Source organism: Cavia porcellus, unplaced genomic scaffold (genome assembly GCF_034190915.1).
Source record: "Cavia porcellus strain 051 isolate PalLab524CR breed Dunkin Hartley unplaced genomic scaffold, mCavPor4.1 scaffold_19, whole genome shotgun sequence".
NCBI classification, from domain to species: Eukaryota; Metazoa; Chordata; class Mammalia; order Rodentia; family Caviidae; genus Cavia; species Cavia porcellus.
The window spans coordinates 22,960,908-22,984,692 of record NW_026947502.1 but is presented as its reverse complement, the minus strand read 5'-3'; the positions used below and the strand labels follow the sequence as shown (position 1 = coordinate 22,984,692).

Sequence of the window (23,785 nt, the reverse complement as noted above, 5' to 3'; positions counted from 1 at the left end):
TGGCTTCATCATTATGATAACTACTGAGATTCTCATTATGTGGTGGTGTCTTATTCATTTGTCTCATTGCTGAGACAACACCACAAGTTAAAGGAGGAAAGGTTCAATTTACAGAGGTTTCCACAGTTGGCAGGCTGCAAGGCAGGGTAACATGGCAGACAGGCATTGCAGAGGGGAAGGAGTTTACGGTGTGGTGAGGCAGGCAACAGACAGCAAGCAAGCAGGCCAAACAGCAGGAGCAGCAGGAGCCTGCCTCTCCCCTTATCCCATCCAGGCTACCAGCTCCACTCAGGGTGGCGCGCCCTTAATCCAGTACTGTATGTGTATCCCCAGCATCACACACCCTAGATTCATGCACCCAAAAGCCCCATGTATGACTGCATGAGGCTTTGCGGGGACACCTGGATACAAGCCCTAACAGGTAGGCACTATGTTAAGAAGTTTCTATTAATTAGTACATGTAGTGAGACAGGTAGTGTATAATTTGAAGAATTAGTACCTACATATATCTTGATCACTGTCAAGTCCTTTACCCTTCTCTCTTAAATCTCTCCTCTGCTTGATTTCCAAGAGCTGACCTTCTACTTTCCTACTGTCCCTATTTTATTCATTTATATTTTAGATTTCTCATATAAGAGAAAGTGTATAATATTTAACTCTGAGTCTAGCCTGTTTTATTTAACATGATGGTCTTGAGTTCCGTCTACTTTCCTGTAAATGACATGACTTCATTCTTTATGGCTGAATAATATTCTATTGTGTATATATAAGCCACCCTTTCTCTATCCATTCATCTGTTGATAAGCATCTCGTCTCTTCACAGCCTCAATATTGTGAATTGTGGCGCTATCAACACTGGCGTGAATGTATTACTATAATATGCCATTTCTGGTTCTCTTGGAAATATGCCCAGGAGCGGTAATGGTGGATCAAATGGTATTTCTATTTTTAGGTTTTTGATGAATCTCCATATTGATTTCCATGGCAGCTGTGCTAGTGTACATGCTCACCTACATTGCAGGAGTCCCCCCGCCACCCGACCACCACCCTCCACCCTTCACATCCTTGCCAACATTCATTGCTTTTTGTATTTTTGATGAGAACCATTCTGGCTGGGGTGAAATGGAATCTCAGTGTAGTTTGTGATTTGCATTCCTCACGGCTAACAATGTGGAACATGTTATCATGTATGGTACTTATTGGCCATAATATTATTTGCTGTGGCATTGAAGTCCTGTTCATAAAGTCTTTGCCTGTGCCTTTAGCTTAAGTGTTTCCCCTGTGTTATCTTCCAGCAGTTTCAAAGTTTCTGGTTTCATATTTAAATTTTTCATCCATTTTCACTTGATTTTAGAACGCGGTTAGTGACAAGGATCGAGTTTCAATTTTCTGCATAAGGATATCCAGTTTTCCCAGCACCATTTGTTAAAAAGGCTATCTTTTTTCCAATATGTTTTGTGAAAAAATCAGAGGTGCATGGGTTTATTTCTGTGTCTTCTGTTATATATTCCACTGGTCTCCATGTCTATTTTTCTGCCAATACTATGTTGTTTTTTTTTACCATGGCTTTATGGGAGAGCTTGAAATCTGGTGTCCTGGTGCCTCCAGCACCTGGTGTTTTTACTCAGGATAGCTCTGGTTATTCTAGGCTTTTTCTAATTCCATATACATTTTAGGATTATGCTTTCTAGCTCAGTGAAGAACGTTGCTGGTATTTTAATAGAAATCACATTGGCTTTTGTAATACAGCCATTTTATCAATATTAGTTCTTCTAGTTCATAAACAAGGGAAAGACTTCTATTTTCTAATGTCTTCTTCAATTTCCTCTTCAATGTTCTATAATTTTCATTATAGAGGTGTTAAGCAATTTTTAGCATATGTGCCGCTGAGGCGAGCATGTTAAGCAGTTTTTAATGTATTATTTAATTCTCGCTTTCATGTGTCAAATTATTTGATTCTTTAATACCTCTAAGGCTTATATACCAATATTACCTTTATTTTTTAAAATGAGAAAATCACAGCTTGAGGATATTAAATGACTCCTCAAGATCACCTCTTTAGAAGGATTCCAGGACTTTCTAATTCCAGAGTACTTGGTCTTGACCACCAAGCTGTAATATTCCTTTACAACCTACTTAACTAGTTTCTGCTTTTAAATCTTTAGACTATTTCCATTTTTCTTACCATAAATTTGTAAAGGTCTTTCTGTATTTGAAATGGTGTTCACAGAGAAGACTCCAAGAATAAAAATAACTGAGTCAAAATATATGATATTTACATATACTGCCAAATTGATTTCCAAAAAGCACTATAACTAGTTTATGCTCTCAAAAACACCTTTTGAAAGCATGTTTTATTAGATGCTCTCATTATTTTGTCTTATTTTGTAGTCATAGCTAATCCATTGGGTTATAAAATTGTATTTCCTTTTGTCTATCTTTGATCATTGGGGATCCTGAATTTTGTGTAAAAATGTTATTTCCATTTGCATTACACATGTGTCTGTTAATATCTTTTGTTCATTTATTGGAATCTTAATTTTTTGTATAAGATATACAGTCTTTACCCTCTAAAACTTCACTGTACCTCACACTTCTGCTGAAAGCACAAAAACATTCCATTGATTTAAAGCTAATTTTAATTTTCCACTTTCTGATTCTGAGACACCTGACCTGATACTAAAAAGGCCCAAGTAGCACTATAAAAATGGTTCTCTGTCTTGGAGGCACATGCTGAAATCTTCTGCAAAGCTTTAAAAATTACTGGTGTCAGAGTCCTGCTCTCTAGGTCTTGACTAAACTTGCATATGACAATCTTTTTACGTCACTAAGGCTGATTCTGGTGTGAGGTGACTGACTTGGCCCAGCCTGTTGGGGACATTCCTGATTTTAGTACTGAAGTCTTTGTGTCCTGAGAACCTGTCTCAGGTAAGCCAGGACAGAAGGCCTTTCCCCTTGCCTCATGTGAAGACAGATAGAACCTGCCAGTACGAGCATTTAATCGGGACCTTCTCTTCCACCTCCAAAAATGGTCACTCACCAGAGATAATCCCAAACTATCTCCAGCTGAAGACTGTTAGCTCCAAAATCATTTCACACATTCTTGACAGGGATGTAATTCACACATTGCACTGTCAGGTGGCTCTGAGCCACCAGTGGTACATGCATGACTGTCCCATCAGGTTCAAGCTGGTGGGAACCTGTTAAACTTACTGTTAAGACAGTAAGTAGAGCCTGTATATCCAGGGCTTGTAGCCAAAGCTGGCTGTAGCAGCAGGATACAGTCTTTTTGCAAAGCTCTAAATGGGATGATGAACTCCTTTCAGCCCTTACAGCTGAAAAAAGCAGGAAACTATCAACTGAAACTATCATGGCTACAAAGTGTCCCTGAGCACACTGTCAGCATAGCCTCTGTGACCTCTGGGGCCATCCATTTCCTACCTCTAGGGCTTACATGCAAAACTTGTGTGTGTCCATTAGGCCTAGGCATCCCTCCTCAGCCTAATACAGACTGTTCCATGCAAAAGGGTGTTTGGGGGCTAAAAGCAAGGGATCCAAACAAATAGAGCCTGGGCCAGGAGCTTCCTGGAATACAAAAAGATACACGGGGGGGTTTTTAATTATGGCACATTGTTTGCAGATTAGCACCCAAATCGGATCAGACTAATTACAGTAATTGATTTGACTGCAGAAGTGCTTCTGTATGATGCCCCACTGTGATTTTTACTCACTGGACAATGGTTGAATTAATGGGACTCTAGCCAGATTGGATGCGCTGGCAGAAGAGAGCCAGCTGCCCTCTGGGCTTGAAGATGGGGAGGGGCTACAGCAGAGGGGAAGAGAAGTGTGATAGCCTGCTCAGACACCTGCCATCAACACTCTGATTTTGCTGCCAGGTCCTGTGGATATCAACATCGTGGCCAAGTGCAATGCTTGCCTCTCCGGTCCATGCAAGAACAATGGAACATGCATTCCAGATCCCGTGGAGCAGTACCGCTGCACCTGCCCCTATAGTTATAAGGTAAGGCGGCAGCCCTGTGCCCTGTTCAGGTCCTAGGCTCCAACTGAGTCCTGGCTCCATGGAGGGGCATGGCCCTCGTGCCCACCCAGGTGACTATCCAGGGCAAGCTGAATAGCTCTGTTTACTTCCCACCCCTGAAAGTGCTACCTGCAGTATGAACAGGATACGGGGTGGGGAATTCAAAAGCCTGAGGGTTGCCTAGGCCACCCACGTGTTGACTGACTCAGCTTAGCCAGCAGAAGAACTGAGACCCCAGTTCATCTATCTGTCCTCCCCAGAAGAATTCCAAGACATTCCTCCCCTCCTAACACTATCCAGAATCCTGCCTCCCTGCCAACATCTGCAGAGAACGGGTGTGTACTTGGCCTTCTGCTCACCTTTTTCTTGTAAACTCCCGGGGAACCTATAAAGATGGCCTCATTAACTTCTAGTTTACCTATGAGTAAACTAGGCTTCAGACTGTCAACAGGATTTGACTCAGTGTGAGCAATAGGTTTGGGATTAGGACCCAGGGCAGTATGATTCACAAGCTGAAGTCTTCTCCCTGAAGGGTTTCCTAGATAGCTGAACCCCTCGCTGTGCCTCACTGGGTTAAGCAGGGGCGTAGCTCGGTCCTCTTCTGCAGGACTGTCCCAGGTTCTAGCCTTCCAAGGCACACATCCGAGTGTACTGAGCAAGCCAAGAGTTTCGAGAGAGCCAGCAGCCCTTCCGGTGCACACAGCTGGTACAGGCTGAGTGACAGGGGTTGGCATTGCCATATCTCCATCCCCAGAGGGAGTGTGCATGTGCAGTGACAAGCTTGAGAGGCAAATTCCATCTTGGGAACAGGAGTTGGTGGCCAAGCTTCCAGAGGATGGTGTCAGACTGCCACCTATCGGCCTGAGACGAGAGATTCCCGAGGGTAGCCTCAAACTCATTAGAATCCCAGATCTCTGCGTCCTGCATACTACACAGTTATTGGTGGGGAAGAAGAGAAATTGAAAGCAGACCTGATCAGGAAGCATAGTCCTCTGAAACGGCCTTGTGTGGGCCCACAGAGAAAAGTCAGGCTGTGGAATTGCCAACAAGTAGGTGTGGATTCCGGCCTTGTCACTTACTGGCTGTGTGGCAGTGGCCGATAGCTTCTCCTCAGCCTTCCCACCTGCTCACGAAGACCTGTCTCACAGGTTTGGTGTGAGAATCACGTGCACAGGAATGAATGCAGTACACCTAGGACAGGACCTAGGCATAGCCTGATCGTTAGTTTCAGAGCAAAGAATGTCTCCACGAGAGACATCTTCCGGGTGATGCCACTTGTCTTCACTTTGTTCACAAGATCATGAACGTCCTTCAGATTTCAGAAAAACCTGAACAGAGATTTTTAACCTTAAAAAACCTCTGGGCTCAAGCAGGTCTTGGATACATAATGGTGATGGTACTATCATTCCGGAGTGTTGACTCTGTCTGACAGTATATGAAACAAGGTAGAAGTGTTTGCTGTCTTACGTGATCGTCATCAAATCCCTAGGACAGTGGCAAACATCAGTGTTACAGACAACCTGCTGCAACACTCACATCATAGGAGCACCACCACTGCCCTAGGATATAGTTCCTAAAATGACCTCTTAATCGAAAAACAGCATAGTACATGAGTTGGATTCAAAGCTCAGAGCCAAATGACCCCAGAACGCAGGGTCTTAGCCACTTTCCTCACTACCATAGTCACGTACAATGATTGCAGGGACTGAGGGGAGCCTGCTGGCCACTTAGAACCTCTCTGAATTTCCAGTGCAGAGAAGCAGACTCTAGTGGTGTGAGGAATACCACACAGGCCCCTGCAGAGCCTGTTTCCGCCTAGCTACCTGACCTTCGATACCTCCGGCTCTTCTCCCCTCAGTTTTCTCAGTGGTAAAATGGAGCAGCTCAAACCAAAAGGATCATTCAAATACAAATTTCACCCTGTGCTGAGTTCATCACCTCCCTTCTCACTGGGCTCACTGATCTACCCAAGCACAAGCACCCAGATAGGAGTTCTGGAGCCGGGCATGGTGGCGCACTCCTGTAATCTCAGCACTCGAGAGGCTGAGGCAGGTGAATTGTTGCAAGTTGGAGACCAGCCTGGCTACAACGTGAGCTCAAGGCCAACCTGAACCACATAGAGAGACTCTGCCTCAAAAAGACAAAAAAAAAAAAAAAAAAAAAATGAACAGGTAGTAGTTCTGGATAAGGTGCTAAAGTGACAACAATCCCTAGTCACGCACAAACCAAGCCAAAAACTGAGGCACTTGCCTAGCTGTTTTTTGTGGATACCTCATTCATTTGATTAGCTGTGAGACTTTGTGGCAAGCCACAATATTATGAAACAGCACACCAATTCAAGTCCATTACCTCCTACTCCTACTCATCCTATTAAATAAGTTTTATAATCTTCTTTTGATAGATGAAGAAACCAAGTCCATAAAGTTCAAAGAACTTAGGCAAAATCCCACATGTAGGAAACACATGCGCTAAAACCAGAACCAGTTTTCTCTTACAAGAAAATCTGTACCTTTAATCACATCATTAGTCACTGATTCTGTCTCAGCCTTTATCCTGCCTGTAATGGGAACAGTTATGCTCATCTGCAGAGCTGTAACAAGAATGAAAGGGGCACCCATGGACTTGGCCTACCTCCCTCAGTGCCAGGATGCTGTAGACATTTTACAAAGAATAACTATCTTCCTGCCATCCTAAGATTTGGGGTAATAAATTCTATGGCAGGTTCTTTTCAGCCATTTATTTTTATGCACGTATGTTTGGTATCTCAGAGCAGTGCTTCTCAAACGGTACTGTACAAGATCTCATTGCAATGCAGGGTCTGATTCATGAGACCTAAGGCCAGGCCTGAGATTGTGCATTTTTAACGGGATGCCAATGCTACTCTTCCATGGACCATACTTTGAGTAGCAAGGTCTTAGATCAACCTTCCCAGCCCCTCTCGGACAGACCTTGCCAATCCCTTTTAAAAGGAAATCAGAAGCCCCAGCCACCAACCATGTCCATCTTCCCTCCAACCACCACCACATACAAACACACACATGCACACACAGCAGGGTGGGGAATAGAAATTGAAGGACTGAAGAGCATCATAAACATGGTGGATTCAAGCAAAATGCATCTGAAGAGAAAGAAATTGGGCTAATTTGCTAGGCATTGGCAATGGTGATTATTTTAAGGACTCAGGACAGAAATTTCATCCTCCCTCCCCAGTTACCAAGTCATCATGCACTAGAGTCTACCTCCTGCATATCTGTGTTCTTGCATAAAGAGCTAATGGAGACACAAACCACCTCTACTTCCACCCTCAGGAGTATTCAACCCAGAGTCACTGGGTACTTACAAGTACCTAGAGTAGAAAGGCTGGCCCAGAAGGAACTAAGGACATCCTAGAACTACAACTTACAGCACCAAAGACTTAAAAAAAAAAAAAAAAGGTGTGGTGATGCATTCCTATAATCCCTGGATGCTTAGGCAGGGAGAGTGTCATGACTTTGAGGCCAGCCCCAGTTACACAGTGAGTTCCGGGCCAGCTGCTCTACAAAGTGAAACCTTGTGTCAAATAAACAAAGACCTGAAAAAATATTTTAATAACCCATATGCAGCCCTGCTTCAGACCTCAGTCATTGTCATCATTGCCATCATTTACAGAGTTGCCAGCGCATACTAGGTATCTGGGGGTGGTGTTTTTTCATCAGTAAACCCATGGGGTACGTAGGAGTTGAGTACATCTTATCTGAAATGTATGGAACCAGAAGTGTTTCAGATTTCAGATTTTGGAATATTTGCATATGTGTAATGAGATACCTTGGGCATAGAACCGAATTCTAAACAAAAAACTCATTTATGTTTCATGTAGACCTTTTACACTTACCCTGTAATTATGTACACTATTTTTGCCATATCTGCATTTTGACTACAAGCCATCATATGAAGGCAGGTGTGAAGTCGGTGCTTAAAATATTTCACATTTTGGACCATTTCAGATTTTGGATTTTTACATTAGAGATACTCAACTATAGTATTATTCCCATTTCATAGGGGATAAAAACAAGGCTTAGGGAGAACTAGTTAGTTCTTCAAGGCACACAACTGCCAACCTAAACTTTGCACTCTGAATGGCCAAACTGCATAACCTAGATTTTAAGATCAGAGTAAGTGGTCAGCAAGGAGGGCTCAGCATTGACTTTGGGCCCAGATATCTGGGTTAGGCTACATCCAGCCTGTACTGCAGTACAGTCTTGAACCAATTACCTCCCTTTTCAAGTCTGCCTTCCCTATCTGTGCAAATGAGTGTAATAACAATTGCAGCGATCTCATAGGGTTCTTGTGAACGTTATATGCAATCATGAATATAAAATACTTAGGATGAGGCCAGGGAAGAAAATGTGTTCAACAATGTGAGGATTTGTACTATGGTTTCACACACTGACTTTTGGAACCAGGTGGTTACTCTGGTGTAGGATACACCCAGCTACCACCCAAACTGCTCTCTCCCTCCCCAAACTGAGAAACTTCTGACTGGCCCTTTGTGATGAAATGTGTACTTGCATTACAAAGCAGACAGGAATAGCCTGTGGCTCCTGCCTGTGGGAGAAGGGACCTGAGGCTGCAGTGTTTAAAAAGGTAGGAGGATGCCTTTGAGAGTGTCCACAGCAGAGGTTGTCCTGGGCCAAGACTGCAGGCTTAGTTGGCAGCTACCACGCAGCCAGGAAGCTCCAGTCCCATGCCATCACGGGCACTGGCAACAGCAGAAGAGGGAAGCAGACTTTCTCAGGCAGATGGCGAGCAGGTGGTGGTGGCAGTGGGAGAGCTCCCATGATCACCCCCACCTGGCAAGTACCCAAATCCTAAAACTGTGGCCCAGAAACACACACAGTAGATACCTCCCCGGGCCCATGCTACCAACTCTTGCAAAGGGCTACTTGCCAGTACTTGGGTGCAACCCTGGTCCTTCAGTCCCAAAGCAAAAGCAGGTGCCAAAGCATCAAGAAGAGTGGGCTGCTCCCTGGGACACCAAGTCTACTATCCTCTCTCCTTGGAGCCTCCGTCCTTGCTATTCTTTCTGCTTGACATGATCCTCCCCACCTGCCACACAGTTGGCTTCTCGTCAGCTCCAACATTCCCTTCCGAGGAGCCTGGTCCAAGGAAACCTACTGCAGCCCAGCCTAACCTTGGACTCACCTGCAGAATTCTGGAATAAATACCAACACCTGGACCTCACTCCAGCCCAACAGAGGATGACTCTCTGGAAGGTTGTCATATTCTAGAAGCCAAGATCTTTTGGCTCAATCCACCTTCAGCCTCAGTCTATCGTACTCAAATTGTAGACTAGTAAAACCTCAGTGAGACTAACAGTAATGCCTGCACTAGCATTTATAGGATGCCTACTATGTGCTAAGTGGGTTATACAACTGCCACACTGTTGTCTTGGTTACTTTTCTCTCATTACTGGGGCAAAATACCCAACACCCAAAATAAAGGAAGGAAAGGTTGATCTAGCTTACAGTTTTTGGAGGTTTCAGTCCATACTCAGATGGCTCCAAGGCAAGATGGTGTGGCTAAGGGGCAGCCATCATGGCAGCTGCAAGTGACAAGAGTGAAAAGGGAAAAAGGGTACAGCACACCTCTTTCCCTCCCTTATATTGTATGCTGGCTTCCCACCCCTGGGCAGGTGCAGCACTAACACCCCAGTCCCAGCAACTGGACAATGAGCCAATCACAAGCACTAGATTCGGCGGCCTTTGAAAGGCTGCCCTTGCCATGACTGCATGAGGCTCTGGAAGGACGTCTAAACACAAACCATAACAACTGCCTTCTGTGAAAGCTGTAGTTCCATTCTCATAACAGCACTATCAGAGGATAGAGGCTTTTTTTTTTTCTTTTGGCAAGGTCAAGGTCAGCCAGGCAGAAAGAGGTGGTGCTGGAATGTGAAACCAAGTTCACCTGCATCCAAACCCCAGTGTTTTTGCCCGGGAGCGCTGTACAGAAAACTCAGGGAAGCAGGGCAGCTTCAGCCTGTGTTCTGGGGCTCTTGGCATCCTTCCCTTCCCACTATGACATGAGGGTTCCCTCTAGCTGGCTCCCACTACACACCCTTGACCCAGAAGCTTCTTGCCACCATCTCAACTTCATCCCAGAAGATGCTGGATCATGGCAGCCATTGAAGTCCTCCTCACCAGGTGCTTCTCTCCCTTCTGCTCCTCAGGGCAAGGACTGCACCGTGCCCATCAACACCTGCATCCAGAACCCCTGTCAGCACGGAGGCACCTGCCACCTAAGTGAGAGCCACAAGGATGGGTTCAGGTAACAGCTTCCCCTAGACTCCTCATAGGCAGACTCCGCATATAAATAATGTCAAGGTCTTCTGTATCCCATTAAGAGAGTGCTATTATTCCTGCTATATAGATAAGCAAACTGAAACATCAAAGGGATAAACCCTTTGCCTGAAGTTACAGAGTGAATAGCGGCACAGGGATTTGAATCTAATACTAGCCTTTTGTCTCTGAGCCAGGAAGTCTGCAAAGAAGGCTACAGCTACTAGTTGAAATCAGAAAAGTATAGAATGCTGGCTGAAAGATCTGTCAGAAAAGTATAGAATGCTGGCTGAAAAATCTGAAAAACTACTCTTTTCTGGTTTATACATAATAATAATAATAATAGGTGATATTAATGACAGTGCTCGCATGTGCCAGGCACTGACTAGTCATGCATCTTATGATCTTCTCATGACCATTTCCAGGAGGAAGAACCTGTCCTCATAGAATATATTGGAAACCAAGGCACAGAAATTGATTTGCTGTAGGTCACATATCTTTTATTTAAAGAAAGAAAGAAAAAAAATAGAAAAGAAGGGTAGAATAATTGATTCAATATCTTAATACTGATTCCTGGATCTTGCAACCCCACCTCCAGTCCTCTCCTCTTTGACATTAAGGTTTCAGGAAATAAAAAAGGATAGAAACCATTTAAATTAAGCAGTCCTAGAGGTGGCATTAAACATTTGCCAAATCTAAAGCCCTCTCTTCCAGCTTCCTGCCTTCCCCAGCAGCTTTCAGATGCCCAGTTAGTTCCCCAGCCTATTAGCCTGGCAGATGCAGACCATTGGGAAGTGGCTCCTTTGGCACAGCGGGCTGGGCAGCCGCCCCTCTGCAGTAAAGACAAGGCCACTATGCCAAGCTCTGGGCCGATGCCCTAGAGCTCAGGTTGCAAACAATTCATTATCAAAAAGTTCTATAGCCAGAAGCTGCTGTGTGGTCTGTTGAAGAAATCAAGTTCTGGGCTCCCAGTTCTACCTCCTGGAGAACCCAACCCACCCACTGTGCTCCTGCCAAGCCAGTCCCATCAAACCCTGACTCATGAAAAGTGAAATTCAAGGCCAACTTCCTGTTCCTGCCCCGAGTCAGCCAAACCACTCGCTTCCTCTGCTCACTGAAAGCAAGAGTGAGGAGAAAGGACAGGGGCATTGGGCTGAGAGCCGTGCTGTGCCCCGCTGTAGGGAGGAACTTCCTCTGCAGACTATCATGTGTCACCCAGTATCTTGTTTCCATCCTAGGTCTTCGAGGAGTTTCAAATGAACAGGAAATATTTCCAAACATTAATTTGAAAGGCAAAAGGCCCAGATCTACAGGATTCAGGAAATGGGTTAGAAGGTTAGGGCAACAAGGCAAAGGCTGTGGACACTACACTTTGTGTGTGCTTCTCAGAGGAGGAAGGATCTTCTGCAGGATGCCAGCTCCAGGCAGGCTGGCAGCGGTACTGATCAGAAAGAGCTTTGTGCCTTCTTCCCTCCTAACTCATTTCTTAGGCCTGCCATAGCAAAGGACAACAGGGCAGCAATGTATTTTCTCATGGTTCTGAAGATAGAAGTCCAAACTCGGGCATCTGGAGTTTATTCTGCTGTCTTCCTTTGTCTCAAAGGGAATTACTCTGCCTCAGAGGAACCACGGGAAGGGAAGTTTAGAAGACAGCTATGGGAATTTAAGCCAAATCCAGGAAACCTCTTCCAGCTGGGGAATGGGAGTGAGGCACTGCTGGTAGGAATTTTCACCATGGGCAAGGTGGCCAGCCAGGACCAGGGGAGACAGAACACTGCCTGGAGACAGGAGATGGGCTGAAATGACCTTGAAGTTCCTCTGAGTCTTCTGGCTCGGGCCCCACTGCATTGTGTGTCCAGAATGCTATCTTTGGCCTCCACACACAATAGACACCTGACTAATATTTCCACCCTCTATCTTCCTCTCTGCCCACCACTTACCTGGCCTCCGGCTCCCCTGCAACCCTTTGCATCTAAAGCTGCTCCTGCCCCCTGGGCTTTGAGGGGCAGCGATGCGAAATCAACCCAGATGACTGCGAGGACAATGACTGCGAGAACAATGCCACCTGTGTAGACGGGATCAACAACTATGTGTGTGTGTGCCCGCCCAACTACACAGGTGAGGCTCTGGGGAGCTCCGGCCTGTGCCTGTGGGACGGGGTGGGAGAAATCACGGGAAGAATCCCATTTCCTTTATGGTATCTCTAAAGGAAGAGGGACCCCTCCGCCTTTCTCTCTGTGGACAAAGCTAAGATCCCAAGATTATGATAGGGCATAAGGGATGCCCCCAAAACCCTATATTAACTCATCCATCTCCTGCACCCCTAATCCCACCCCCAGCAGGTCCCCAACTCCTTCCCACTTTGAAACAGGTTTCCAAGGCCCTTCCAGCTGTTTGTTCGTTCAGTGTCTGAGGTTGGCGGGGAGACACGTACATTGTGTGTGGTCTAGGCAACCATCTCGGGAAGTCCACATTTTCCAGCCATTCTGCTAGGAGCTTAGGACATAAAACCAAGCAAGACAAAGTTCTTGCTCAAGTAGAGAGAAACACATGGATTCAGTAGAATGAGAACACATCCTGTGTAAACCCCGGGATTGTGGGAGCACAAAGCAGAACATGTCCCAGCTGGAGAATAGGGGAAGTCTTCTCACAGAAGTTATTATTTCTCAAGAATATCATTCTGCCCACCCACCCCAAAACAAACCACCTTTATTTCCTACAGTAGCCTCCCCTAATGAAAAGAATAAAATACAACATTACATTGTGAAGCAAAATTCCACCAGTTGGTGCAAACACAGCTTACTTTGTTATGAGATCAGCCTAAAGTGGCTTGTACCAGACCAGAATTCTACAAATTCTATGAATTCTTTGAGGATGAATCTATTTTAAAAACGTCTTGGAATTACTGTGTATAATAATAGCCCTCTTCTTGGAGCTTGTGATGTAAATTAGTATGGTAGAGGGTTCTGGAAATTCCTGCTTTAAAGAAACTGTTTAAGGTTGTTTAACCCAGTAATTTCCAAAGTTACATGATCTCAGATAATCCCTCTAATCCCACTGTATACAACCATTACCACCTAGAGGCCCTGTCTTATAAAAAGCATGTTTTGGAAATACTGGCCTCAAGCAAGGGGGAAATGAGAATGGTATAACTCAGGGCCTGCCAAGTCCCTGCCTAGAATCTCGTTTTATGTCAAGAATGAAATGGGAAATGGGACAATTCTGGTGAAGAATATGAATAGAAGCAGTCCTCAGGACTGCAGTACAGGAAGCTGAAAAGGAAGCCAAGTTGCTGCCTTCGCCCCTCAGATCCTTTGTTCTGAAGTCTGCACCCCAAAAGCCGTGTACTCCCAAGCACACCCTTGGAACTGTTGGCATGTCCAAGGCCCGCTAGGAAAGACGACCCAGCCTATTAGTCCTGAGCTTCCTGGCTCAACAAGGCTTTGTGCTGGGAGAATGTACAGACAAATCTCCCTTTTGTCCAAAAGCTTCCATCTTCTGAAGGAAGAATTGTAACCACAAGTTACATTAGCAACAGGCAATGCTTAAACTGTGTGCCTACTATATATGTAGCGACTAGAAACACCAAAAAATCGAAAGCATGGTCTCAGCCCACAAGGTGCTTCTGGTCTAAGGTAAGAGGAAGCCCTGGATAAGGTTAAGTCGCTATTCCACAAACAGAGGGGCTCAAGATGGGCTGTGTGTGCCAGAGAAGGGGCCTGAACTGACTTTCCAGCAGGCAGCTAGCTGAGCAGTGGAAAGGAAGCGGAGGAGAAACGTGCCCTGTCTCGGTGGAACCCACCTGCTAGCTGCAGGTGACCAAGCTGCTCTTGGGGTTGCAGCCTATTGCACTTTGTGCCCGAGAGTGGGGCACTGTGGTTTCCCTGACCCCCCAAAAAAATACCCTACAGTGATACTTATTTGTTTCTTTGGGTCTTCCAGGTGACAAAGAAGAGAGGGAAGCCCTATACAGTGACCCCTGTGGTCCTGAGTGGATAATATGCAGGGGAGTGATTGAAGGACCCTTCTCAGGACAAGACAGGAGCCAGCTTGTCCCCACCCACCACAGCAGGGAGCAGGCTGTCATTCACCCACTGCCCAGCCACCCCCAGGATCTCCTGCCCTGTCCCCTGGGATCAGCAGCCCAGGCCGCCTCCTCTCCACCCTGTTCTGACTTCTAGTCCTGGGAGAGAACTTCCATGGTTAGACGTTTCCCTCTCAGAAATCTCTCTACCTGATTCAGCTGGGTAGAATTTGAGGCAACCCAAAAGTCAGACCTTAAAATCCTGCAAAATCCTGCATTGCTGGGGAGGTGCTCTTGTGTCTTCCACGCCCCACCCGCTGTATTCCTAAAATAGATATTCAGTGACATGAGCATATGGGGACTTACAAGCAGGGTTCATTCTGGGTATTTATGACCTATAGGCATTTTGCAGCACTGGCAACTTCAAAGGCAGCGTATCCGGAGACAAAACTTCAAATCCCTTTCATATTTCCTTCTGAAAAACCCAAAGGGCTTCCTTATCTGTTGCAGGTGAGCGAGGCTGCTCAGCCTGGTCTGCTTTTCCGAGCAGCCCCATCTGACCTCCTAGGCAAGGTTATGAGTCTCCTTCCACAGAGTTTACCTCCAGGATGGCACTCACAACTCAGGGCTGTAACTGCCTCCTGTACATCTCCCCCATCAGGCCATGTGGGAGGACAGGATTGGGTCACATGTACATGAGAGATGCTCGGTAAACTGATGGGGAATAAAAAATGAATTAGCTTTCAGGTCAGGGTCTGGGTTATGGTATCAGCTCCTGCTTGAGCAGATAAAACAGCCAAATGATGTTGCCATGACAGCGGCTAGGAGAGGCCCTGGGATCCTCCCATTGCTACTGCTAGGGAAAACAAGGCGGAGGTACAGGAGAAGGATACCCCAAAAGAAGTACGCAGGGCTTCTGATGACCTCACGACCAGGGTGAGATAAGTCTGACCTTCTTTCCTGGGGACCCTCAATGCCGAGTTATTTGTCTTCTCCTGCCAGGCGAGCTGTGTGATGAGGTGATTGATCACTGTGTGCCCGAGATGAACCTCTGTCAACATGAGGCCAAGTGCGTCTCCCTGGACAAAGGGTTCAGGTAAGGAAGGCATGGCTTCATTGCCCCAGCAAGGGGCCATGTGCACTCTGCCTCCAGCAGTCTGGATTTGAGCCTTTGTGATGACTGCTTTGCTCTATGTCTCTCCTTTCTAAAGCTTAGTGTAGGAGGTACACTAAGGAATGTACCTCCTACAGGTACACTCAGTCCCCTTCCCAGTGTGTAGCCCTCACCGTGCTCTGCTTCCCTTGTCCACAGCAAGTTTTCGAGCTTATGCATCCCTGAGGGGAGGGGGCAGGAGCTCTGACTTGGTTCAGCAGCCACAGCCATTGGTGAAGCGTCTCTATAGTGAGCAGGAGAGTCAAAAAGCATCTAGCGAGCACAAAAGCAATTCTAAGGTGGGTGGAGAAGCTGCCTCTGGAGAGGCCATCCAGTTCCTGAGCCTGAGAATCTAATGGGTCTCCTGGGAAGTCCTTCCTGGGCTCTCTGCCACCTTCACCCTCCATGCCCTGTCACAAAGACTTATGGCATTGTCTCTTCTGGGGGAAGATCCTAAAACTCTCAAGACCTGGAATTTTCTGACAGAGAAAGATCCCAGGACCTGTGGCTAGGGTCTGTTCCCAAACCTATCCTCCCCAGAAGGCTCTGTGGGACACAGGTGAAAACCTATAGCACCAAGGAACCAGGGTATGGGGGGCAGGCAGAGACTGGAGCAGCTGGAGCCCCCAGCATGAGCTCTTAGCAAACACAGAAGCAACCCTAGTGAGCCTCCCCTAAGGATGAGGGTACTGTGTCTTGAGCTCAGTACAAGACTGCCGAGTCTCTAAGAATAGTGGTCAGACTTTGGTCCAGTGGCAACTCCAACCTCTGGGGAAAGGAGCTCCACCACAAGTCTAGGTGGGTCTTCTCACCTTGAGCCTGTCCACATCTCAGTTACTAGGCAGCAAGTTCTCAGGTGTTGGGTGTTTGAGACTGTTTCTTATATTGCCAAGATTAGGGCTTCATACAGACCCAGGATCTTCAAAAGCCAAAGGTTAAAGACATCATGGAATCACAGAATCTTAGAGATTCAGAACTGTGAATTCTTAGGAGCTTCTTAGAATCATAAAGTCTAAGAATCATAGATTCTAGTTATTGTCCCCAGCCTAGCCATCAGCCCCACAGATCGACATCTATGCAGAGCACTGACTGTGGAGACTGCACAGAGGTTTGGTTGAGCAAACATGTACATAAAAAAGGAATTTCTTGACCCTGTACTTCTGGCTCTGGGAAGCCTCAGAGTTCTGAGAAAGAAAAACCTGCTACATATAACACAGGAAGAAGCCCTGCCCTCTTGTAGATGGGATGTGAGCCAGATAGAATCTGGATGGGCTGAGATAGAGTCTGTAGGAAGGAAGGGTGAGAAGGGGAGAGGGGCATGTCTTTCCAGGTGTGTCCTTTTCTATTTTGACATCCTAAGCCTAGAGCTCATCACTGGTGAAAATGGAAGAAGTGTAACAGGGCCTCTGTTCTGCTGAGACCAAAGGACGTATGGGTCCTACCATGCACCCACCCCGTTCCTGTGCATCCTACCTGCCCCATCCCTCTCTGCAATCTGCCAGGTGGGACTGTCATAAGCTGTCACCTGACTGTGAAGGGCGCCTCCTACACCCCGCAGGATTTGGCTTCACTTGAAGTCCTGTGCTGGGAGGTGGGGAAGAGCAGAATGAAGAGCAAAGGGTGAGGTGGGGGAGAACATTTGAAACAAACTTGAAAAATAAACCCAAAGCAGAGCTGGCTTGTGCTCACAGCTAGACTGGCAGGCTAGTGCTTTGGGCATGTCTAGAAAAGAGCAATGAATGGGGACTGAGCGGTAGAGAGTGAGTGCTGATGGAGAGACAAATGGCATTCTAGGCTGAGTGGACAGAAAGCAAGCTCAGAGGATGCTTTCTTGAGAAAGCATAGAGACTAGGTACAGTTCTGGAGTAGGAATGCCAGGGATTGTAGCCGCCAGATTACTATGATCTTCTAATACTTGATCCTAGAAATCTCATTCTCTGTTGTAACCAAGACCCCCCTTGAGCTCTAGAACAATATAGGAAAAAAAGAAGTCAGTCAAATTTTTGTAATCTTAGATATTTTATTTCTATGTAATGTCTCTTCAAAGATACTATCTTGAGAAGACCTATTAAACAGCTCAATACTGTTAGTTTTTTATTCAAATGCATTTAAATCAGTACTTCTCCCAGGACAGTGTTCCATCTCTGTCCCCTCCCATCATCAAACAACTGCTATCCCAGTCACCGTGACCTTTGTTTTTGTTATTTTCCTAGAGGAATTAATAAAGGAAACACGGTCAGCATGACCTTTGGCTAGTATGAAGATATTTGTCCTTGGAGATCTCCTGTATATTCTAACAAGGTCTCTATCAAGAATAGATTGTATCTGCCTGTAGACACTGAAAATAACAACAAAGCAGTGATCCCAGGGACTAGCCTGTGCTGAGCACTTGTCCTGTGCCAAGTTTGCTGGCTAAATGCATGTAAGAGATGGGTCAGATCTTAGCAGGCTTTTGCCATTTTTGAGCACAGGCTTAGTCAATCCTTAGATTCTGGAGCTGTTTGCATCCGAGACAAGACAGCCTTCCATGTGTCTCCTTGCCGTGAAATCTGCAGTGTGCACCATGTTCTTCTGACCCCTGCAATGCTGGCTCCATCCACTACTCAAGGGAAGAGTGAGGTGAGGGGAAGAAGACCAGCTCCTTGTGGGAAAACTTAAGTATTCAGTGCTGCTGCTTGACCCTCCACAACTCCCTGTATCAACTCCCTATACCGGCCCTACCTCTTATATACACTGTGATTTGTATTTTTACTCTGTCCAGTAGAATTCAGCTGTTTGTCTCCTGCAAAGCTTTTGCACTTCTCTGAGTCTGAGAAGCTGGTATGCACTGTGTGTATCTGCAGGGGCACCAAAGCCCCAGACCTGGGTGCCCTTGGGTCTGGTTCCATGCTGACGTTTCAGTTTAGTGTTAGCCTAGATTTAAAAAAAAAAAAAAAAAAAAAACCCAGAGATGCATATTCAGGGAGCCCCGGTGCCTACCGACCAGACTGGCTTTTTTCCCCTCAAATGTTTCTGACCTGAGCTGGCAGAGATGGCAGTGGAGTTCCTGATACATTGCTCTCTAGAGAACAGTTGTGCAGGCGCTGTGCAGGAGCTGGGGACTGTGCAGAGCTGGGGTAGGCCACAGCTCCCATCTCCTCTCCTAGGAGATACATACAAGCCATTTTATTAAAGGATAAGAGATTTTTCTCTTCTTTTCTTAGTTCAAGTCTCTAGGAAGGGTGAACAAACCATGAAACAAAACCCAGGGAAGTAAAAACAGCGTCATTTCCATTTCCTCCTCATTCCCATCATCTCCTTATCAAATTGACTGTTTACTCAATGTTCAGTGCACTCCACAGAGTCTATCATTTAATTTTTAAAGCAACCATAAGAGACAGAGTTATTTATTGTCAACTGCATTTAGAGATAGGGAAAAATGAGAGACTCGGGAGGAATAAATAGTTGATATATGTAGAACAGCTCCTGGCACATAGTTAGTGTAAACTGTCACTAAATGGGGTCCACAAAGAAGTGATTTCAATACTGTCTGAACTCTAGTTTCTTCCTGAAACTATATCCTCCCTTTCAGGGATCTGGGAGAATTCAATGAGACATTTCTGGAAGGATGGCACAATAAAGGATATATCTGAATATCAGTTCTATGTTGAAGGTGGCAGGTCCAAGCCAAAAACTGGGTGGTTCCATCCTGAGCTCCTCAGTCTGGCTCCTAAAAACAAGACTTGGACCCTTACATGAAGCAGAGAAACCTTGACCTCAGGGAACAAAGACTGGAGACCTACTAGTGAGGCCAAATAATAGAACCAGACCTCATGGGTCCACAAGGAACTTGAGTCCATAGAGAGGGGGGCTAATGGAGAAGGAAAGCTGGCCCAGCCCCGAGGAATAACTCCACTCTGCCTGTGTTCCAGGTGTGAGTGTGTCCCTGGCTACAGTGGGAAGCTCTGCGAGATCAACAATGATGACTGCATGGCTCACAAGTGCCGCCATGGGGCCCAATGTGTGGACGCGGTCAACGGCTACACGTGCATCTGCCCCCAAGGTTTCAGGTATGGCAGAGGGCACTTTGGGAAGGTGACAGTCTGGACCACCATGGCAGGGGAAGGAGTCTGAGGCCCGGTCATCCCTAAAGCTACTCAGGGTAAATCCATGTACATGTTACGCTTGAGCCTGATTCCATCTAATGAAAGGTGGCACCACCTTGGGGCTCAGCTTATAGGGTGGGGTCTCACATGCCCGTGTTGGCCAGAATCTTTCTTCTAGCTACACAACAAGTATATGGTATCCCAGCAGCATAAACAGAGGTCCAGGGTGTGGGTATGACGTAGTGTAGAGTGTAGTGTAGGCTTAGCATGCCTAGGGCCCTGTGTTCAGTATCCAGAACCACAAAAGAAATATGAGGAAAGACGGCAAGAGACAGTGAGAGAGGAGGAGAAGAGGACAGGAGTGAAAAGAAAGAGAGTAGAGAAAGAGGAAGGGAGAAAGGAGAGGGAAAGAGAAGGGCAGGAAGAAAAGAGAGGGGAGAGAAAAGGCAGCGATTGAGAGGATTTGGGGTCCGTCTCTGGAATTAGTGACGCCACAGGGAAAGTGGCCGGAGAGGCACCGCCCAGGTGTTGGACATCTGCGCAGTGTGCAGAAGCAGCCCAGGTTCTGGTCTAGCTCTTAACACCACTTGGGAGGGACAGCAGGGACTTGGGGGAAGCAGAGGCCATACTTAGGGGGCTTAGACTGGAGTGCAGTTCCATGTATACCAGTATTCACTAGATGGCATAAATGCAGAATATGCAAATTGTGAGCGTATGAGCCGGGAAGGACCAGTGTTTCTCAAAGCTCAGCTGAGGTCATCTGCACCAGATGCGGATGAAAATAAAAATTCCTGAGCCCCATCCTAGAGTTACCAAATTAAAACTTGGGGATAGCAAAAAAAAAAAAAAAAATGGGGCTAAGAGTCTGTACTTTTTCAAAAATTATGATAAAATATACATAACAGAATTTATCAGCTTAACAGTTTTTAAAGATGTAGTTCTGTGGAATTATACACAACCATAACCACCAGAGCTTCTACATCTTGCAAAACAGAAACTTACCATTAAGCAATTCTGAGTGCGCTGGTAACCTCTGTTCTATTTTTTGTTTATATGAATTTGACTAACCAGGTGCCTCGTTTAAATAGGATCACAGTGTTGTCCTTGGTGGCTTATTTGACTTTGCATAATGTCCTCAAGGTCTATCCAAGTTATGGCATGTGTCAGAATTTCCTTCTAAGGATGAACAGTGTGTCCCATGGGCTGGCTATGCCACGTTTTGTTTATCTGTCCAGGGATGAGAATCTAGACTTTCAACAAATTCACAGAATTTCAGACAATTCTGATGACACTCAAATCTGGGGACCTGAACTCTCCTCTGATTAAATTATTTGAAAAAAAACATTGAAGAACCAGGACTTAGATGAAGGAAGGATCTGCCCCAGTTGGTGGAGGGCTGGACCCAGACTCGGGAACTAGGCTCCTTGTCTCACCGCACACCGCCTTTCTGTTGGAGGTTCTTTGTAAATGAGTGGCTGTCACCTCTTCACCCCCTTCCCATCCCCACCCATACTGCTCTACCTCCTTCCAGCGGGGTCTTCTGCGAGCACCCCCCGCCCATGGTCCTGCTACAGACCAGCCCCTGTGACCAGTACGAGTGCCAGAATGGGGCACAGTGCATCATAGTGCAGCAGGAGCCCACCTGCCGCTGCCCACCGGGCTTTGCTGGCCCCAGATGCGAGAAGCTCATCACTGTCAACTTCGTGGGCAAGGACTCCTATGTGGAACTGGCCTCTGCCAAGGTCCGGCCGCAGGCCAACATCTCCCTGCAGGTATGTCCCGTCTCACCCTGCCCCTGCAAAGGCCGTAACCTGCCAAGTTCTGATTGTATAGAAAACAGCTGGGTATCTCGGATGCAAGCAGTCCTGCCTTTTCCTCCCAAACATCATCAAGGTCTGTCCAGAGACAGCCAGAGATACGCCTGGATCAGCTTCCCTGCACGCAGCCCCACCTAGTCTCATTCACTGATTGCCCTAGAAAATACCTGCTCTACTCTTAAATGCCAGGCACAATGCTAAGAAGTGGGAATTCAGTGATAAACAAGACAGACAAAGCACTTTGATGATCCAATATGGCAAGGAAAATGACAGCGACAGCTGAGGTGCTGTGGGAACACATAGCAGTGGTATAACCCTCACTAACTGAAGAATCAGAAAAAGCTCTCAGAGGCAGAAATAAGTAAGTTGGAGCAGAAGGATGAGTAGTTTATCTGACAAGTAGACGGTAGGGACTGAGGGGACAGGGTAAAGAACAGAGCCTGGGAGAATCTAGCTGAGAAATCAGCATGTGCAAAGACCCAGAGGCACGGACAAGCAGAACATTTTGGGGGAATGGAAAACCAGTTAGTATAAGCCAATTTTTTTTTTTCTAAATAGCTCTTTCAGGTATCTTGCCTTGAACCTGAATCCATTCATTCCAAACTGTATTTTTGATCAACCTAAGTGTTGTTCTGAGGTGGAGGTAGGCAGAGAAGTTTTGTGATAAAGAACAGGTCACTGACTACAGAATGGTTCTGAGGAAGAGCCTCAGAGACATCACAGCAGGCTGCTGACCCATCAGTGGCCTCTGCCACCTGCGGGTGGGTGCTGCGGGATCTTTCATCCAGCCTCTTCCCTCCTTTTGGTCATGGCCACATTAGCCCTAGCTTAACCTGCAGTGTATGGGAAAAATGCTCATTCAGTAAACACCTCCCTGACGGGCACCTGTCTAGACCCTGGAAGTGGGAGATACAGGGAAAGTTCAAACTGCCTCCCACCGTGAACTGCAGCCAATGCACGCGCCCCTGAGAGAGGGATTGATGCCAGGCACAAGCAGAAAGGAGGGAATTTCCGGTTGCCGCCACCCTCTTTAGCCCCCCTCCTCAGGCACAAGACATTAGGTCCCCGCTGGCCAGGGCGGCACGCAGTGTCCCAGACGTCCAGGTGTCCTCTCACTCTTGCTGTTGTACATCCCATTGCTCAGGCTAGGCAGGGGCCAGGCAGTGGGAACCCGCAGACCTAGCAGAGACCCATCCCTGCTGCCCCTCTGGGAGCAGCTTCAGGAGCTGGTGGCTCTCAGCTTGACACACCTCAGCACCTCCCGCAGAGCTTTTAAAGTGTTTGCCTGAGCCCCACCCCTGAGAGACTCAAGTGGACTTGCTGAAGCCCAGACACCTGTGTCTTTAAAAGTCCCAGGGTGACTCTCAGCATGGTGCATGATTCATGGTACCCACAGAATGACATGGTGGTAGTTAGCCTTTTGCTTCTATTATTGTGCTATTTCATGCAGTGAGAACGAGGCCTCCAAAAGGGCAGGCACGCTGGTGGGGCCATTTCATAGGCCAGAGCGAAAAGACAGATTAGAGCTCAGGCCTCCAGACGAACATAAATAGTCACCCTCCATATCCACAGATGCAATATCCACAGATTCAGCCAACTTCAGAGGGAAAATATTTGGAAAAAAAAATTGGCAGTGTTACTGCCCCTAGATAGACTTTTTCCTTGTCATTATCCCCTAAATGACATAGTTTAACAACTATTTACATTTACATGGCATTTATATTGAGTATTATCAGTAATTTAGAGATTAAAGTATATGAGAGAATATGAATGTTATAAGCAATTTTATATGCAAATACTATGCCATTTTATATAAAGAATTTCAGCATCATCAAAATTTTGGTGTCCTCAAGGGGTCCTGAACCAACCTTCTGCAAATACCAAGGGAGAGCTCTATGCGTACACAGTGGTGCATAGCAGGTGGGTGATAACACAGTAGGCATTTGCTGAAGTATGGATCTTGCCTTCTGGGAATTTACAGACGGAGGAGAAAAGATGGACTTGAATTCAGATCTGGGCTGGGGACAGAAGCAGCCTCTTTAAGAAGGTGCTGTGACGTGGGTCCAGAAGGGCTAAGCTGTAACCCACATGCCCTGGCTACTCTCCCCAGGTGGCCACTGACAAGGACAATGGCATCCTTCTTTACAAGGGAGACAATGATCCCCTGGCACTGGAGCTGTACCAGGGCCATGTGCGGCTGGTCTACGACAGCTTGAGCTCCCCTCCAACCACGGTGTACAGGTAAGGGCCACACCCACTCAGCCACTGAGCTTGCCTCTGCAGAAAAGACACAGGGTGACTAATGTGTCCTCCCTCTTCCTACACACACACACACACACACACACACACACAC

General features: G+C 46.6%; 1 protein-coding gene across 1 annotated transcript in view; it reads left to right on the top strand.

The window, feature by feature from the left end:
* Slit3 (slit guidance ligand 3) overlaps positions 1 to 23,785 on the top strand; it is a 590,749-nt gene that overhangs the window by 540,956 nt on the left and 26,008 nt on the right. The window contains exons 26-32 of the mRNA XM_003473328.5: positions 3,897 to 4,021; positions 10,245 to 10,342; positions 12,332 to 12,471; positions 15,380 to 15,473; positions 19,442 to 19,579; positions 21,147 to 21,387; positions 23,543 to 23,673. Of these exons, the coding sequence (XP_003473376.2) occupies positions 3,897 to 4,021; positions 10,245 to 10,342; positions 12,332 to 12,471; positions 15,380 to 15,473; positions 19,442 to 19,579; positions 21,147 to 21,387; positions 23,543 to 23,673 (967 nt within the window). The remainder of the gene's footprint in view (positions 1 to 3,896; positions 4,022 to 10,244; positions 10,343 to 12,331; positions 12,472 to 15,379; positions 15,474 to 19,441; positions 19,580 to 21,146; positions 21,388 to 23,542; positions 23,674 to 23,785) is intronic.